At 48.3% G+C, this 17,411-nt stretch overlaps 1 protein-coding gene across 5 annotated transcripts in view; it reads left to right on the top strand.

Moving 5' to 3' along the window:
• GPAM (glycerol-3-phosphate acyltransferase, mitochondrial) overlaps positions 1-4,071 on the top strand; it is a 63,029-nt gene extending 58,958 nt beyond the window's left edge. For all 5 annotated transcript variants that reach the window (XM_023240921.2, XM_023240919.2, XM_045040671.1 and 2 more), the window contains one exon: positions 66-4,071. In XM_023240921.2, coding sequence (XP_023096689.1) covers positions 66-182 — 117 coding nt within the window. In that variant the 3' untranslated portion in view covers positions 183-4,071. The remainder of the gene's footprint in view (positions 1-65) is intronic.
• The last annotated feature ends 13,340 nt before the right edge of the window (positions 4,072-17,411 follow it).

Raw genomic sequence — 17,411 nt, 5'->3', positions numbered from 1 at the left:
GTCAGGGTTGGTGCCAGAAATGTCTCCTTTCTTCGGTTTGTCTTTAATTTCAACTTTCTCTCTAGGTTTTCAAAGAGACCAAACAAAAGAGAGTGTCTGTTTTAGAACTCAGCAGCACGTTTCTACCTCAGTGCAACCGGCAAAAACTCCTAGAATACATTCTGAGCTTCGTGGTGCTGTAGGTGACTCCTGGCCCCGTGGCGAGTGAAGGGAGTGGGGCATGTCCCTCGTGGGCTCCAGCCTCTGGCTCGAGAGTTGAAGGCGCCGGCGTGTGGTCAGGCCTGACCTGTCCTGATGTGACCTGCAGGAACACAAGTGCCTTCCCCTCCGCGGGCCTGTGCTTCTCCCACCCTGAGATGACACAGCAGCCCCCGTGCAGGTGACACTGGGGCCTCTGCCTCTGCTTGCAAATCGTCGGTAGATGACACAATGAGATATCAAAGAATCATCTTGGAGTCTATTAGAGATTCATCTTTAAGCATAACTGTTAAGAACTAATTCCTGTGATGGGCACAAAAATGTAGATTCATTCTAGAACCGAATCTTGTATAGTGTACCTAATACTGTTGGATAATTCATCGGTATATTTTCTGATTAACGGTTAATGCTTCCTTTAAACATGATCGGGTCATCCATTCACTGTGTGTGGTTTTGTTTTGTTTTTTTCCAGTTTTATATTTGTCAATAGTAGCTAAATTTTAAAGGGGACACCTTTCATCCCAAAGTGCTTTACAAATGAACGGGCTGATCTGTATCACACCCAGGTATCACTGTGCTGTCCTTTGCAGTCAGATTTAGAAAGTGTTTTAAGAACTACATGAAAACATGAGGTTAGGTCAGAAATAGAGCTAATGTGATCAAACAGTTAACATCAGGAAGTAAATTTGGCTGGCAAAATTCAAGGTAAACTTTGCCAGAACACTGACTTTGAACACTTCTGCCCATATAAAAAGTGCCATTGAGTTTTAAATGACCAGCAAGTATTTAGGAACAAGTCCTGTTTTATTTCTGCACTGTCTCCCACCCCTCTTGGCACCTGCCTCTCAACAGGTGCAGCTACTTCTTAGAGATCTTTCCGCTAAATAGCACCTGGCCTAACTTGATTAGCTTGGCCTGATGGACTGTGATAGTGTTAAGTATTGGGGCTCTAGGCTGCCGACCCGGGGCTCTCATGTACTGCGTACAGGTTGTGCACTGCCCCAGTCCAGGTGACTGGTACCCACTCAGGCTGTGTGGTATACAGCATGTGGTGGCCCCCTCGACAGGCAAATGGTTGAAGGCATTTATGGAGTTTTAGCTGTGAGGAAAAACGATGGGTTTTTAAAAACGTGTGTGGGCTAATGTGCCGAAACCCTGAGGCCACATAGTGGCAAACTATGATGAAAAATTGCTCATAATGGGTAGGTGCCTTTTTATGAGCAGGAGCATAATTATTTGTTGTAGTGATGGTGTGGATTTCATAAAGATCATGTGATATTAAAACATTTTCTAACAGCTTATTGTTCTTTCTGTTCACGGTATTATGGAATTAGGAATTTTTCCTGATGAATATGGCATATAGTCTTTGAATTTAAAGGTACTGAGAATGAAGTTTGTACTTTTATAAGCTTGGACTTTAAACACTAATAGTATCTCATAAATATCCCGTGCGTGTCGGGAGAGGGAAGGGTACTGGTTGGTATTTCACAGTGTATGAAATAGCTCGTTTGAAACTCCTAGCAATAACGCTGTGCCGTTGCGATCTTTTTCCAGTCTTCTCAAATTCCACGTTTAAAATATGTTCGTTCTTTGTAGGAACTCATGTACCCTTAAGCCATCGGCAGTGTTGTAGCGGCTCTGGTGCGGAGCGGGCTCTTCACCTTGTAGCACTCCATTTTGCTAACCGGGAGAGAGGAACGTGTCTTCTTTTGGCTGGAGCTGTGCACATGGGGAGCACCCACGGAGGCTGTCTTATTCCCCGTGAGTGGCCCTTTTCTAGGCAGGCAGTCATTGCACTCATCTCTCTCATTCCCCTTCTAAATTAGAGATCAAGGATTACTCAGGCTGTCTCTTACTTACCTGGAGGGTCAAGGTTGGGACTGACCGTGAGTGGAATCGGCTGCACTGCCTGTGACTTCTGCTAAGAGCTCCCGCCATGCCCGCCCAAGCAGGAAGCAATGGCTTCTCTGGCTTCATTTCCCTTTTCAGTTGGTTTGTCTTCTAGAAATCTAATCAGATGCTTTGGGGAATGCAACGTATGATTTGCTAGCTCTCTTGCAACTTAACTCACTGTGAGAATAAATATGCATGCTTTTTGTAATTAACTGGTGCTTTGAAAACCTTTTTTAAGGAAGAAAAATCTCAACCAAAGTTATGCTCATCCACACAAGCTGACCCCGAGTTAATTTTAGCACAACTCATTCTTCAGTGCCTCATTACTGAAAACAACATACATCATCACAGTAAGGCTTCCAGATAGCACTGTTTTGCTTAAAGATTTATTCTCACTGTTTTCCAAAAGCGAATGGCTTCCATGTAAGAATAAACAAACTAGGTGCTTGTAAATAATTTATTACAGTTTACTCTATTGCATTTCTGTAAACCTGAAATGCATGCCCTCCAGGGGAAGACTGTGAGTCAAATTAAAAAACAAAATCCAATAACAAGCAATACGAAACTGCACGCTTTCAAATTACCAATGTCCTAAGTGATTTCAGAAAAGGGGAAGGAATTTCTGCTCGCTTAGCTTTGAAGAAAAACAAAGGGAAGGCACTAGTGTGAACCGTGTAGCACTAGTAACAGAAAGTATTCCGAATCTTCCTTCTCGGATTTGTCGTCTCTGGAAGTCAGAGAGGTGAGCGGATTGCAATGAATGTAAACTCAGATTGTGGAACTTGCGGTCCCCCAAAGGGGAAAAGCACATCCCGTGGTTCTCCATGTAATCTGAGTGCGCTGTGAGATGCTCATTGGTGTTTTGTAGAAGTGTTGCTGGGTAAAATAAAAGTGTACGCGAATCCTCTTTTTTTAGAAACTCATGGTTTGCTCTCGTGTAGCAAGGGCTCAGGGTGTGCCAGTCCCAAGCCTGTTTAACCCAGCATTTCCAAACTATTGTGACCCCAGGATCTTTTCCAAAACCCCTTTACACCCCTACGAACCTCCACGAAGCCATGGAAAACATTTTGGGAAGCACTACGTTAAACAGTAACAGCAGGGAGGCAGAATTTGCATGCATTTTGTATAATCTAATGTTCTAGTTAATGGGTGTACATTTCCTCCCCTGGAGACAATAAGCACAGAAAACTGTAATATAGGTAGTCCCATATCTTTCCTTTGATGGAAAGATCAGCTGTCAATGATCCTGGGTTTTTCCCTGAAAGTAGCAAAATTAACACAAGGATTAACTGGGGTAAATAATGAAGATTTTAATTCAGATCTAGAAGAAAATATTGCACAACTGAATGCAGATTTTTATCCACAGATAGTTCTAGTGTTTAGAAATGATAAGACCTATCACTGAAGTTTATAAGACTTAATTTGGATGTAAATCTGTTTTTTAAAACACTCTTTTTAGGAACTTGAGACTTGGCATCTGGCATTCTAGTTTAATACAAACTAATGATCGCATTTGGAAGAATTTTGCCTTTATTTCTAAACATCTAAAGCTCTGAAATGCCTTGATGGAAGGTGTTATTTTCCTGTTGTACAAAGAAATGTTAAATTGTTGTAAAAAGGCTTACTATAAAGTACTGTGAAATAATACTATGTGATTTTGTGAACGAAACTCATTTGGAAACGTTGATTGATTTTTATGCCTGTTAATGTATTGTCAGAAGCACAGAAGTGTAGTTTTGTTTTAATAAACCAAAAAATGAATATATTCTTGATATCTCAAATTCGTAGTTGAAAGTTCCCTAATAGGTTATTATACCATTGCTCTTGTTGGAGTTTACATAGGACTTTAATAAAATGTTCATAGGAAATAGCCTTGCATAAATTTATGGAACCCCAGTGGATGGTTTTTATCACTGACCCAGAGCTCTTCAAATTTGATCAAGCTTTTTATCTCCTTAATAAATATTCGTATCACAGAGATCTACTTTGAGTTTCTGTAAAGATTCCTTTAAACCTGGTGCTTCTGTCATATCTTTCTATACTGAAGTGTTAGGTTTTTTCCACTAGTTCATAATAGTTGCTCAGAAATTACTTTTTTGACAAGTAAGGCAAGTATTTTCTTAGAGCACTATTTTCTGTGGATCCTTCGAAAGCCTTCAAATGCAGCCTTCTCGAGAGTGCGCCCTCCAGAAACGGTGGCGGCCACGTGCCTGGACCATGCCATCCATGCCCTTTGGGTCCGTGACATGTCTGTGACCCTGACACCCCAGACCACGAACCCTGCTCTCCACCAGACCCTCTATCTGAACTTGGTACTTTGTCCCCTCTGATTTGCTCTGGAAGGTTCTTTCCAGGACTATATCCTTGCCTTCTGGTGCGTTCATTCTTTGCATTGGCAACTTTCTTGCTGCCACCTAACGTGACCTTCCCCTTATCATACAAAGTTCCATTTTTTACAACCACTTACTGTAAATGGATGTTAATTGATTTTGAAGTCTCATCTCTTAATGTTCAGTTCTGTGCTCACTCATTTTAGTCCTGTTTATTCCCCCTTTTCACACCTTGCAGTCCTCACACCTATCTAATAAAATTCTAATGTCCCTCCTTGATGAATACAAAGTGATTTCCCTACTTGTCCGCAGCATCTGTGGTGGTGTCCCTGCCACAGCCTGTCTTCTCACTGAGATGCTCTCTTGTTCTTCCAGTTTCCATGGCCCTCTGGTCTTCTGTCTCTTCAGGATTCCACCCTTCACCTCTTCCTTGCCTCCCACCCTTTATCAGATGGTCCTGGTATTGTTTCGGGAACCTCTGAGTTAAAAAAAAAAAGTGAATTTTGTCCGAAATTTTTATTTGTTTTTTTAATATGAAAGCACCTGGTTTTTACATGGTGGTGCGACAAACTGTGTGGATGGCGTACACGGCTTCCCAGGACCGCGTAGATCTTGGCAGCTGCCAGTTCACGCCTTCTGGCCTGGCCGAAAGCAGTTACGAAAGCACCAGTTCCTGAGGCCCCTTCCAAGAGCCAGAGGGCGATCCATTGTTGGGAGAAGGTTGACCTTGCTCCTCTGAGTTCGGCAGGGATGAAGTCTCAAACCGAGGCTTTGATGATGACCACTGGCTAGTGTTTAACCAGGCAGGCAATGGGCCTCTGAGTCGGCCTTTGATGTCGGGCTCATTTCCATGCCCACGTCGAGGAAAGTGCACGTCCAAACAAGTCAGTGTTGCCACAGGCGGTGGCTTTGGTGTTAGTGCAAAAGCTGCTTCTGACAGGAAGTGATTAGAATAAATTCACAGGCTCAATCTCCAGCCTTCTGGGAAGACATCTTGCCACCTTCGCATTGCAGGTCAGTTGAAAATTAGAAGGCAAAGAATCCGTACAGATACTCTGTCAAACACCTGCCGAAAGTCCTCAAGTTGTGTAGCCAAGGTAGAGAACTCAGTGAGGTGCCCGCATACAGCAAAGACCTCCTCTGGGGTTCTTCGTTGGTGAGCTGATCCTATACCTAGACCCCCATTTGCCTGCTGTGGTCCCTTCCTAACTATGAGTAATGCCCTTTTGGCTCTCAGAAGAGACTAGGTGCAGATCATAGGTCATGTGGTCACTGTATCCATGGGGATACGCATCTGCCGGTCAGTGACAGAGAGGATCCTCCTGCTAGCCTGGAGAAAGAAGCTACTTTGTTGGGATACCATTAGTTTATTATAAAAGACATGGACGTTATTTGCATGGTGGACGATTTCACTGGAATGGGCAGCTTTGCTTGATGCTGTTTCAATAATGATTTCTTTCAGTCTGCATCCTCTCCGATATTGTCACCATCTCTCAAATAATCTGTGTCATCTGAACTACTTTGGTGCCTCCATATTCTAGGAGAAGAACAATCTCCAATGTTCACGGGGAATCTCTCCACCCTTTGCTTTTAGAGTCTGATCCACTCCGGTGGTATTGCTACCACTGTTGCTTGCAGTATTGTTCCTTGAGACTTTTCCGGAAGCATGATGTCTCTGTTTGTTACAGTTTTGGCTGCTCTCTTTTCAACTAAAACTCCGTCAGAGAGGGGAAGAAACCCTTTTTTAAAAAGTTTTTTACATTTTATTTTAAAGAGAGCACGGGACGAGGAGAGGGAGAAGGAGAGAGAAACTTAAGCAGGCTCCATGCTCAGTGTGGAGCTCTAGGCAGGGCTCGATCCCACGACACTGTGATCATGACCTGAGCTGAAATCAAGAGTCAAAGCTCAACCAACTGAGCCACCCAGGCGTCCTCAAGGGAAGAGACTTTCTAAATGGCTGTCCTGCCATGACTCCGGCTGTTGTAGTTTGGACTTGACTACGTTTTTTTTTTTAAAAATATACTCAGATGTTTACCATTTGAGAACTTTACCAACTTCAAATTTGCTTGTAAGGAAATGTTTATAAACATCTAACTGATGCCTCTTGAGCGAATCTGAGCACTTATGGGGGGACAGCAGAGAAACAACGCCGATGCTCTCTAATCTTTCCGTTTTTCAGGATCCCCCAAAGTGCATCTCTGTTAGTACTTTTGGAGGGTTTGAGGCCAAATCTGCATGCTTTGTAATTTCCCTGTTAAATACCACTGTTAAAATGGTGAGCAAAATACCCTGCTTCTCTTTGTATGACTCTAGGTGTGCATGGTGGGGAAGAGAGCTACCTGTCTCCCTTCACCTAATAAGGAAAACCACAGCGGCATGGGGCCCAGGATCAGGATTTCAAGGAGGGAATGAATACGGTTGCTCTCTGTTGATTGGTGGTTCTCTAGGGTGATCGCCAGACAAGCAACATCAGCACCACTTGGGAACTTGTTGGAAAAGCAAATACTTTTGGCCGCACCCCAGTGCCCAGCGGTCCGTTTTAACAAACCCTCAGTGGTCTGAGAAGCTCTTTTGGAGACCTTTGAGAAGCTCCAGACACACTGCCTTGGCAAAAATTGAAGTGTCACACTTGTGCACATTTTAATCAGGAAGTGGAAACGAGGGGACAGAGATTGGTAATAAATACCCTTTCCAAAAGCCTTCTTCTCGGGAAAGTATGAAAGCCATCAAGTAAACTTGACCGAATTGGGCTATGGGATGACGGAGCTTGGACTCTATGCATGTTGAGGCACATCTGCATTGGGAAACGGTAATAGTGAGGCTGGTCATCACTTAGCTGTCTCTAGATGAGGACAGGCATACCTCCTGCCTTGTGTGACTTGTCACCTGGGTGGTTCTCAGCACTCAATTTATGAAAAGAAAGGCATGCCCAAGTGTTGTTCTGTGTGTGAATTTTATAGAGCCCTTCAAATCAGTGTTTGTCATTATTATTATTTTTTTCCAACGTTTATTTATTTTTGGGACAGAGAGAGACAGAGCATGAATGGGGAGGGGCAGAGAGAGAGGGAGACACAGAATCTGAAACAGGCTCCAGGCTCTGAGCCATCAGCCCAGAGCCTGACGCGGGGCTCGAACTCACGGACCGTGAGATCGTGACCTGGCTGAAGTCGGACGCTTAACCGACTGCGCCACCCAGGCGCCCCTGTCATTATTTTTTTAAATTTTTTTAAACTTTTATTTATTTTTGAGAGACAGAGACAGAGCACAAGCGAGGCAGGGGCAGAGAGAGAGGGAGACACAGAATCCGAAGCAGGTTCCAGGCTCTGAGCTGTCAGCACAGAGCCTGACACGGGGCTCAATTCGCACACTGAGAAATCATGACCTGAGCCGAAGTTGGATGCTTAACCGACTGAGCCAGCCAGCTGTCCAGTTTTTATTATTTGTCATAAAAATTATTTTTAATAAAATGTCTAACACGTTGTTTTGCTGGAGCCAATCAACTTTCTTGTAGTTTCACATCCTCATGTAATTTTCTAAGTTCCACACTAAATGGGTAAATTGTCTCTACATCGCTGCGTGGCAATTTGATCATTTTACTTACTCGTTTGCACTCCGTTTGGCCGGTGGTCAAACAACGACGCTTCTGTTCTAGATTCTGTCATCAACTTAACTGTGTGAACGCGGGCAATTTTCTCCTCTGTAACGCTTGGCGGCCGGATGCTAGGTGACGCCTAATTTCCCTTTCAGAGCCAAACCTTCTGTCCTATAGTGGATGTATGGAACAGCAAATACCACCCAATTGCAAGCCTTTAAAATTTACAAAGCACTTCCACATTCATTCCAATGAATTGTTTCTTCGAGGATCCATTGTGAGGTCACCCTCACACAATAGGACAGCCACGCTCCCTGAGGTGCTGTGACTTGCTCAGAGGATTTTGCAGAAGCCCTCTTTCCACTGTGCTGTTTGCAACAGAGTTGAGCAGGAGGAGAGCTTTTGAGGTTGTGAGATGGCCAGAACTGGCTACCATTTATTATTTGATACAAGACAGAGCCAAAACTCGGCAATGATTAACCGCATGTGTTGGAGGAGGTTATCGAGAGAATGTGACCTCCACTTGACCCGCAAACTGAACCGGGGCAGTGGGAGGTCCTCACCCTCTCCCTGTCTGTGGAATGTACATTTCGCCCATTATTCCCTCGCTAACAGCCATTTGAGGGATGGAAGTGTTGGCAGAGGAAGGTGTTGTTCAGACCAGTTTCTGGCACTGATCCCAGTTAGGGTCTGTCTGTGAACTTTTAAGATCCCGACACGCGGGTGCAGAGATCTCCCTGTCTTGCAGCTGCCCAGGATAAGCCTCGTAAGTTCCCTTGCTTATTTAAGTCCACCACCTACCAATCTGGAGTGGTCTGCCTTTTTCTTTGGTGTCTCCTGCCCTTTGTGTACAAGGGCCAGTTAGTGAACCGATCATACGATAGCCTTTTGATGATCACATATGTCCAGCACCACGCGGATCCCTTGGTGGTGGTCCAAAAGACCCTAAGGGGAAACTGAACGTAAGCAATTACTCAAGGTCACGTTTCTCGCAGGCTGTGGGGCTCGTTTTCAGACTCGATCTTCAGCGCTGTGTTTTACAAATGCTCAGTGGAGGCACTCAGCCTCCCTGGTGGGTCTGTGTCTGGAAGAGAGAACAAGTAACACTGAAACAGAATCTGCAGATGGCATTTATCTGGGAGGTGTTTTGAGCACAAGGCAGACTTTGGTTGGGCTCCCTCTGAAGTCTTCCACTGTGTTCACTGGGTTGGAAAAGTCACTGTCTCACGTGGAGGGAAGAGGTGGCATTTCCACCTGTCCTCCCCCGCTGCAGTCTGCAGTCCCGGCCCCTCCATCTGGGGTCAGGGGGTACCCCCTCCCCTACAAAGCACCGAGTAAAACACTTCTGAACCTGCACTCCTGGGCCAGTAATGATATTGACAGGGTCATAGCTACCTAATGGCGTAAGGCTCAAAACCGCTAGTCAGTTTTTATAGAAAGTTTCTGGATTGGGAAGTTTTACAGAATCTGTTTTGTAGGGGCCTTCCAGCCTCATTAACTGTCCCCACTGAAGTGCCCTCTCCCCGTAAGCACAGAGCAGGAAATTAATTTGGAAAGAATGTTTCAAATGGGCGGTGGAACACAGCCATTGTCTTTGATTAGGACGAAGCTTAATTTTTATTGGCAACAACCTTCCATTTGAGGCCATCCTCGATGAAAATTCACTGTGCTCTCCAGTCTGTTGTACCGGGAGCATCAGCAGAATGGTGTGTCCATGGTCACTGTTTTAATTCAGTTTTATTAACAATAGAATTCTGTCAGTACCCAGAAAATAGCTTTACACAAATAAAGGGGAAATGTAGAAATTGAAAGAGTACTTGTCGGAAAGGGCATCCGGGGCTCATGACACTGGAAGGGGCCAGAATACGGCAGACACTGAATATGGGGGTTCCTGTAGCAGAGACGACCCACAAGCACACAAAGACAGATGACACCGAGAACCAGACAAATCCCTGAAAAGATGTGAGAAAATCAACTCTAGAAGTTATAAAATAGTTTGGAAGGATGAAATGCTTTTCTATGTAAAGTAACCTCCTGGCAAGGTCTTTAGTGACAGAAAGTTCATCAAGTCTGCAAATTAGAGTCAGTTACTGTTTATATCCATCTGGGCAAACGCTTGATTTCTCCCCTTTGTAAATTACAGCACCGAGAAATGACTCCGCACCTATCACAGGAAACCAAAATGAGCCTGTGGGCGATGCTTTGAAAGTATAATTTATTCTCTTAGGGTCATGGAACTGTGTTTTCTGGAGGCAGAGTCCTTGCAGTAGATTCTCTAGGACTCTGCCTATACCCTCGTGGCCACCTGGGGGTCACCCAAGGACATTCCTGCACCCCTTGTCTGCCTAGATCTCCCTGCTGAGGGCTTTCTCTGACTGGGAAGCATAGGGGGACCACAGAGCAAGCCAGAAGCGCTGGGGTGCTAACATCCCACGAGTCAACCAAGAAGGGGTTGGACCCAGGGGATAAATAGTTGGCTTTTTTGCCCCTCATCGGCACAGTTCAGAGGATCCCCAATGGGATTAAGCTCCAACTGGCCATGGCAGTCACCCACTCATTATACTGTTTTCTTGGCTTTCCCTCTTCCGACCGTGTCTCTTTGGTCATCCCTGCTTCCTGGCGTCAGCTCACACATAAATGACTTGGAGGCAAATTCTTGTCTCACGAGCTGCTTTTAGGGGAACCCAAACTAAGACAGCCCTCATGACTATTCATTGACTAGATGCTGAGCTACAAGCGATGTGTAGAGTGTTTCCAAAGACTGTGAAGTTGGACCTACCAGTGCACTGACATACCAACCAGCAGAACAATTAGAGAGAGAGAAAGAGAGAACCCGACATCTCTAATTCCCAGTTTGAGATCCACGCTCAATGATGGCGATGAGGAACCATCTATAAACATCGCCCTGCCTCTTTTGCTGGTTGCCAGTGAGAGAGATCAACACGGTGTTTGGAGAGATTAGAATTCAGGGTGGTAAATGCTGAGGGAGTGTTACTGTTATCAGTAGCCAACACTGACAGAGTTTAATAGGCAGGAGAAAGGATACAAAGCATAAAGTGTGGTGTTTGTCTCCTAGGGGACGCAGGACTTTTCCCAACAAAAGTCACCTGGAGGCAAAGACAGAAACAGCTGTGGGAGATCGGGTGGTGACTGAGGGGGATACGTGGCAATCAGTCTTCAGTTGGACCTGGAAGGAAGGGTGAGAACCGGACGGTGGGGACAGGAATCCTTACAAAATCTCACTTGATAATTAAATTTTATCAAACTATTTAAAAAAAAATTAATGCTTATTTATTTACTTATTTTTTTTTTAAGCTTATTTTTGAGAGAGAGAGAGAGAGAGAGACAGAGACAGAGCATGAGCAGGGGAGGGGCAGAGAGAGAGGGAGACACAGAATCCAAAGCAGGCTCCAGGCTCTGAGCTGCCAGCACAGAGCCGGACGTGGGGCTCAAACCCACAGACCCTGAGATCATGACCTGAGCCGAAGTCAGACGTTTAACGGACCGAGCCACCCAGGTGCCTCATTGTTTATTTATTTTTGAGAGAGAGAGTGCAAGTTGGGCAGGGGCAGAGAGAGGAGGCTAGAGGATCCAAAGCGGCCTCTGCACTGACAGCAGAGAGCCCGATGTGAGGCTCGAACTCACGAACTGCTAGCTCCTGCCCTGAGCCAAAGTCGGATGCTTAACTTCTGAACCACCCAGGTGCCCCAAATTTCACTGAACTATGAAGTGCGCATGTGCAGACCCGTGCACACGTGTGCCCTGTAGGCTTAATTCAGCTCACAGACCTGCCTCGTTTGGTAACTTTGAAATGCCAGACAAATGGAGTCAGTGTTTAAGATTATCAAAAGGTTTCTAAATTCTAAAGTTCGAGTAAAATTCTAGCTTTTGTTACGATTACTAGAAGATCTGGCAGCCCTGGGCCTGCATTCTACCAGGAACAGGGGGTTGATAATGAGTAGAGGTTATTTAGATGAGGCGTGTGCCTTTTAGTTCGCTACAGCTCTCCGCGCCCCGCCCCGGCCCCACCCCCCCAACATTATCCTGTGGCATCCGCGTCAGGGTCAGGGGTCACTGAACCACTGGGTTTGCAGTTTCTTCTTTTTCCCCCCAAATAGACAGCAATGTCTCTAAATGCGTGTTTGTGCTTAAAATGACAAAAAAGAAAGCCATCTGAGTGTGCAGATGGGAAATTTGTTATTTTCAGGGGAGAAAACGTGGTACATATTGAGCGCAAACTAATTGCCAGTCGCTGAGCTAACAGATTCACAGGCACAACCAGCCACTCCCCATTTTACAGATGAAGAAGTGGAGGCGTGAACATCTTGGGAAACGCCTCAAGTTTCTTCAGGGAAGCGTGGCCAGCCTGGTCCTCAAACCTCTGCTCTTTCCACCGAGTGCCCGGGTTTCCTTGACCATGAGCTTCTTCCTGAGTGTTTGAAAGTCAGGATCTGGGTGTGGTAAGTCTGTCACCACATTCGGGGGTGTGGTAGGGATGGGGGTAGTGGGAGGGAGAGGAGGGTGACGCACCTGGAGGTGGGGTCTTAGGGTCACCCCTATGATTTGAAGTCCTGCTCCCAGGACCTGCACGTCTGCCTCAGGGGTTAAACTCGCCCACTCAGGGACAGAGAGGCTGCTGCTGTTGCTGGGGGGGGGGGGGGGGGGGGACGTGAGGGCTGGTGTTGAGTGTGACAGATGGGTCAATCCCAAGTCTGGGGCCATGACTAGGAAGTCACGGGTGACTCCATTCTCGCGGCTTTCTTTGGGTACAGAGCCGTGAACTGCCAACATAGTTTTGAGCAGGTAGAGTCCCCTGTGGGAGTCTGGGGGCTTCTGGGTTAACTGTCTTCCTGACGTGACTGCTGTTGAGGCATTCATAGCTTTGTGATTCAATCCATGCCTAGAATCTGCCTAGGCTTACCTGGGTTCAAATCCCAGCTCCCTACTCACCAGCCCAGAGACCTTGCAGTTATTTCTTGATTAACCTCCTCCACCCATCGGGGATATAATGAAATAACAAATGTTTAGGAAGCACTTAGCATCAGGTCTGGCATATGGAAAATGCGTTATAAGTGTTAGCTCTGTAAAGGGTCTGTCCCTTTCCAGATGACTCAGAAACCTTTCCGCGGACCCTCTGCTTTTTCTACTTCCACCTGCCCACTCTCTCCCTCCGCCAGCGATCTCCGGGATACTCTGAAAAAGGCTATGCCAGACACACGCAGGGACACCCATGGTCGGGAGTAGTGTTTCCCTAGCCTCCTTAGCCTTCCTGAGGTCATGAAGTCTCAGAGGCCAGTTTGCTTGAATCTGATGCAGGCTGGGGCCATGCCGCGCATTCCAGCTCTGTCCACTAGGTGGTGCTAGAACTTCATCGAGGGCTCCCAGACCCGGCACTGAAAAAAAGTCCGGCCACCGCCCAGACCTCAGGACTATAGCACGTGCTTCCAGGAGGGCTCGGAGAAGGCTCCTTATGCACTTTAGCAATGACTGTCACAGATGAGACCTCAGGATGGAGCCTCCAGGTGGAGGAAAGGGAAGGGAAGAGACAGAAATGGAGAGGGGTGGGATATAAGGAGCAGCACTGGGTGTGGTTCGTGCAACCCTGGGTCTCTTGTCTCCCTTTTGTCTTGTGATTGTTCCTTCTTCTGAAGCCTCATTGCATCCCTCCCGTGGCCCTGGACTCTTTGATCCTTTCATCCCGGTGTTCTCCGGCACCTACTACATGCAGCAAGGGCTGGGTATGCAATGGTGAACGGTAATGACATGCCGGCCCTCAGGGAGCTTGCATTCCAGTCTGTGAGATAGGTCGGGAAGGAGTAAACGGGAGTGTAGACTAGGATGAGAGCAGTGAACGAAGCTAATGGGGTGCTGTGCTGTGAGAGAGTGTAACTGTGGGGTGTGGACTGGGGGAGACTTCTCTGAGCAAGTTGACAGTTAAGCTGAGAGACTTAAGTCTGACAAAGAGCCAGTTTTGCAAGGGGCTCAGGAGTGGGTCGTTCCTGCCTAGGGGACAGCACAAGTAGGGTGCCGGGATGGGAAGATACTGGGCTATTGAGAAGCTGGAAGAAGGCTGGAACCCAGCACCAGAGCACAAGGTAGGAAGCCACTGAAGGGAAATCCACAGGGTTTAAGACTTTTCCTCTGGTTCTTTTTTTAAATGTTTATTTATTTGAGACAGAGAGAGAGAGAGAGAGAGAGAGAGCGAGCGAGCCAGTCAGGGGCAGAGAGAGAGGGGGACACAGAGGATCTGAAGCAGGTTCTGTGCTGACAGCCGACAGTCGGACACGGGGCTCTAACTCACAAACTGCGGGATCATGACTTGGGCCGAAGTCAGAAGCTTAACCAACTGAGCCACTCAGGCGCCCCCAAGGTTTAAGACTTTTTTTTTTTAATTAACATTTATTTATTTTTGAGAGACAGAAACAGAGCACACATGGGGGAGGGGCAGAGAGAGAGGGAGACACAGAATCCAAAGCAGGCTCCAGGCTCTGGGATGTCAGCACAGAACCCGACGCGGGTTGCAGCCAGCCCTGGGGGGAGTGCAGGAGGGCAGTGTGGCCTGGAAGGATGATGTGACATTTGATGCATAGACTCAAAACTTCAGGAAGGCAGGAACTGTGCTTGATTAATTGTTGTGTCCCCAAAAGCATTTCCTGGGGGGGGGGGGCTCCGTTTGGCAAAACAAGCATAAATATTTGAAACCATTGGGGATACGGGTGCCAACAGGGCTGAAGCAGGGTCCCCCCATCTCTTCTTGCTGCTGGCTGGCCGAGGAATGCTTGTAATGGCTGCAGACAGTGAGGGGCCAGGCTGGGCTGTCTCTTGTCCCCTTTGCTCTGTGCCAGGGGCCTCTGAGCCCACTAGGCCCTCACGGCTATTGCTTAAGCAGACAGCTCCAGATCCCTCCTGTTCTCCGTTGTGGCCCACCTGCATGCTTCTTCACCTCCGGAAAGTGGGGTGCCTCAGGAGTCCTGCAGGGCAGATAGATGGGCCTGCAGAAGGGACAGCGGGTGTCTCTCCCATGCCACCCAGAAACACATCCTGGATGTCTGAATCGTGTCAGAACTTCACTCCTAACGAAGATTTCGCTGGCTCTAAACTCCTTCCTCCTGAGAAGGCTACCCTATTAGGTCTCCTTTACAGTGTAAATTTTGCACCTTTAGTGAACTTTTCAGAGCAAGCTGTAAGGGGGGTAGCGAGGAAGTGTGACTTTGGGTCCGGGACCTGCGGGAAGATGGGCAAACGCTGAGGAGGGGCGGAGGGAGGGACTGGGGCCTGACGGCTGGTGCGCCGCGCTTCCCAGTTTTGCTCTGGTCGTGCCCCTCTGGGACCCCGAACGTGAACCGTCCTCCCGCCCAGAGGGAAGCAGCTCCTGCCCCTGGAGACGGCAGGCGCGGCGGAATAGGGCCTTCGGCACTTCCACCGCTAGAGGGCGCCAGCCCCCGTCAGTGTGGCCCGGAGTTGTCTGTAGGCTTGAAAGCCGCTGGTGGGAGAATTCGGGGGTGTCTCGGGGACCTCATATGGAAATACTGTAGTGCCTGGAACTGCTGTCTCGCATCCTCTGGGCTCCCTCCTCCACTCTGGTGCTCAGACGTGGCTGCTGCTTCCTTGGGCCTGTTGCAGACCAGCTGTGGCCCCACAACTGGCCATGGGAGCCCTGGGAGTGGGGACTTCTGGCCAGGGCCCTCGGGGCTTTGGGCCGCTGTGGTGAACATTAGAAGGGCTCCCCGAGTTGGGTCCAGTGTGTGTGGATGGGTCTGCCTGTCCAGGAACCTGTGAGGGCCTCCAGCCTCCTCCCTACGGGGTGAGTTTCTTGGGGAGAACCCGCCGTGGGCCTGTCACTGCCCCCCTGCCCTTCAGGCCTGGCTGGCTGTGGCACTCAGTAGGAGCTCATCAAATGCACTAGACCTGTGTGTCTACACGGGTCCGCTCCTGCACTCTGCTGGCTGGGGCGGAGGCAATGCCTTGGGAAGCAACGAGTGGGTGAGGAGGCTGGGGCTCCGCGGGTCCTGCGGGGTGAGGGGACACTGAGTGAGGGAGGAGGGCTGAGCCGGAAGGAGGGGGGAGGCGGGACCACAGCACCTAGAGGAGGAAGTGGGGTAGGAGGAGGCAGGGGAGGGCAGAGGAGGGTTCAGACAGGCAGGGAGGATCTATATCCAGAGAAGGTTTGGCCCGGTGGCCACCGTGGCCTGTCACTGTTCGAGAAGCAACCCATTAAGCCAGCTCTGCTTCCACCCCCAAAGCTGTCTCCTCCAGGCTGCTCCGCACTGGGGCGCAGGGATGTTTCCCTTTAAGCACAGGGCCCAGCTCTCTGGAGGACCCGGGGAGACCCACCATCCAAGGCTGCCTTTGTGCTCCCCGGGGGCCACTGAGGCCCTGACAGCTGCGGGCACAGGTGTCTTGTTTGCAGCGGTTTCGGTTGGCGGGTCTTGCTGCCGGCATCTCTGAACATCGCCAACCGCGTGTGACGCTGCCTCAAGTTCTTGGGTCTGCCGCCTTCGCCGTGTGGGCTGTAGACACCCTGGGCAGGTGGCCTTCTCTTCCCCCAGCGGATACAGCTTCCACGCTGGCAGCTGGAGGACATTGCTCGTTTGTCAATCTCCAGCAGCCATTTCTTGGGTCTGAAAATAAACCCTCTTTGTGTCTAGGGCTTGTCTGAAATGTTCATATATTTGGTTTCAAATGTCATTGGTAGAGGATTTCCATCCTAAGGAGAGCCTTAGCGACGGAAATTGTCCAGAGCCTGAGGACTCTTGGGGAGCCGGGGTGGAACAGGATGGAGTCTGATGAAGGGAGGGTCAGTGGGTTGGAGATGGTGGTGTTGCTTCTGAAGGCAAAGTTGGATGGATACAGGGGTTGTATTACCAACGCGGGTTCGCCAGAAACCAGGCGGCAGTGAGCCGCGGCCAGATTTCCATTCATTCTGTGTTGCAACGTGATCGTAGTGTGACTTTATTAGAGGAGAGGCTCAGAGAGGCTTAGATTCCTGCCAAGGGCCACACAGCAAAGCGGAGACAGAGCAAGGCTCAGAAGGCAGATTTCTTCTGCCTCTAGAGCTTCGGAGTTCTTTCTGCAAAATGAGACATGGAAAGGTGGTTGGTTTCGTGTATTCAGTTGGTCAAATAATCTTCAAGCCCCCCCTGCATGCTAGTTGTTGAGGCTAGCTCAGGGTCTGATGGGGGATGAGGACAAGTGGATGGGCCATTACCACATAAGGATGATGGGTACACTGTGTGGGAAGGCCCGGCAGGGTGACTCAGAGGAAGGACTCACCTTGGCTGAGTTGGGGACCGAGCCAGACTTCTTAGAGGAAGTGAAAGATAGTGGAGCTCTGTTGGAGGATAATCCAGGAATTAGACACCCCATTGAGAATGTCCCAAGAGAATCAGAGAGGACAC

This window comes from Felis catus, chromosome D2 (genome assembly GCF_018350175.1).
Source record: "Felis catus isolate Fca126 chromosome D2, F.catus_Fca126_mat1.0, whole genome shotgun sequence".
Lineage (NCBI taxonomy): Eukaryota > Metazoa > Chordata > Mammalia > Carnivora > Felidae > Felis > Felis catus.
This window is presented reverse-complemented; position numbering and strand designations above follow the sequence as displayed.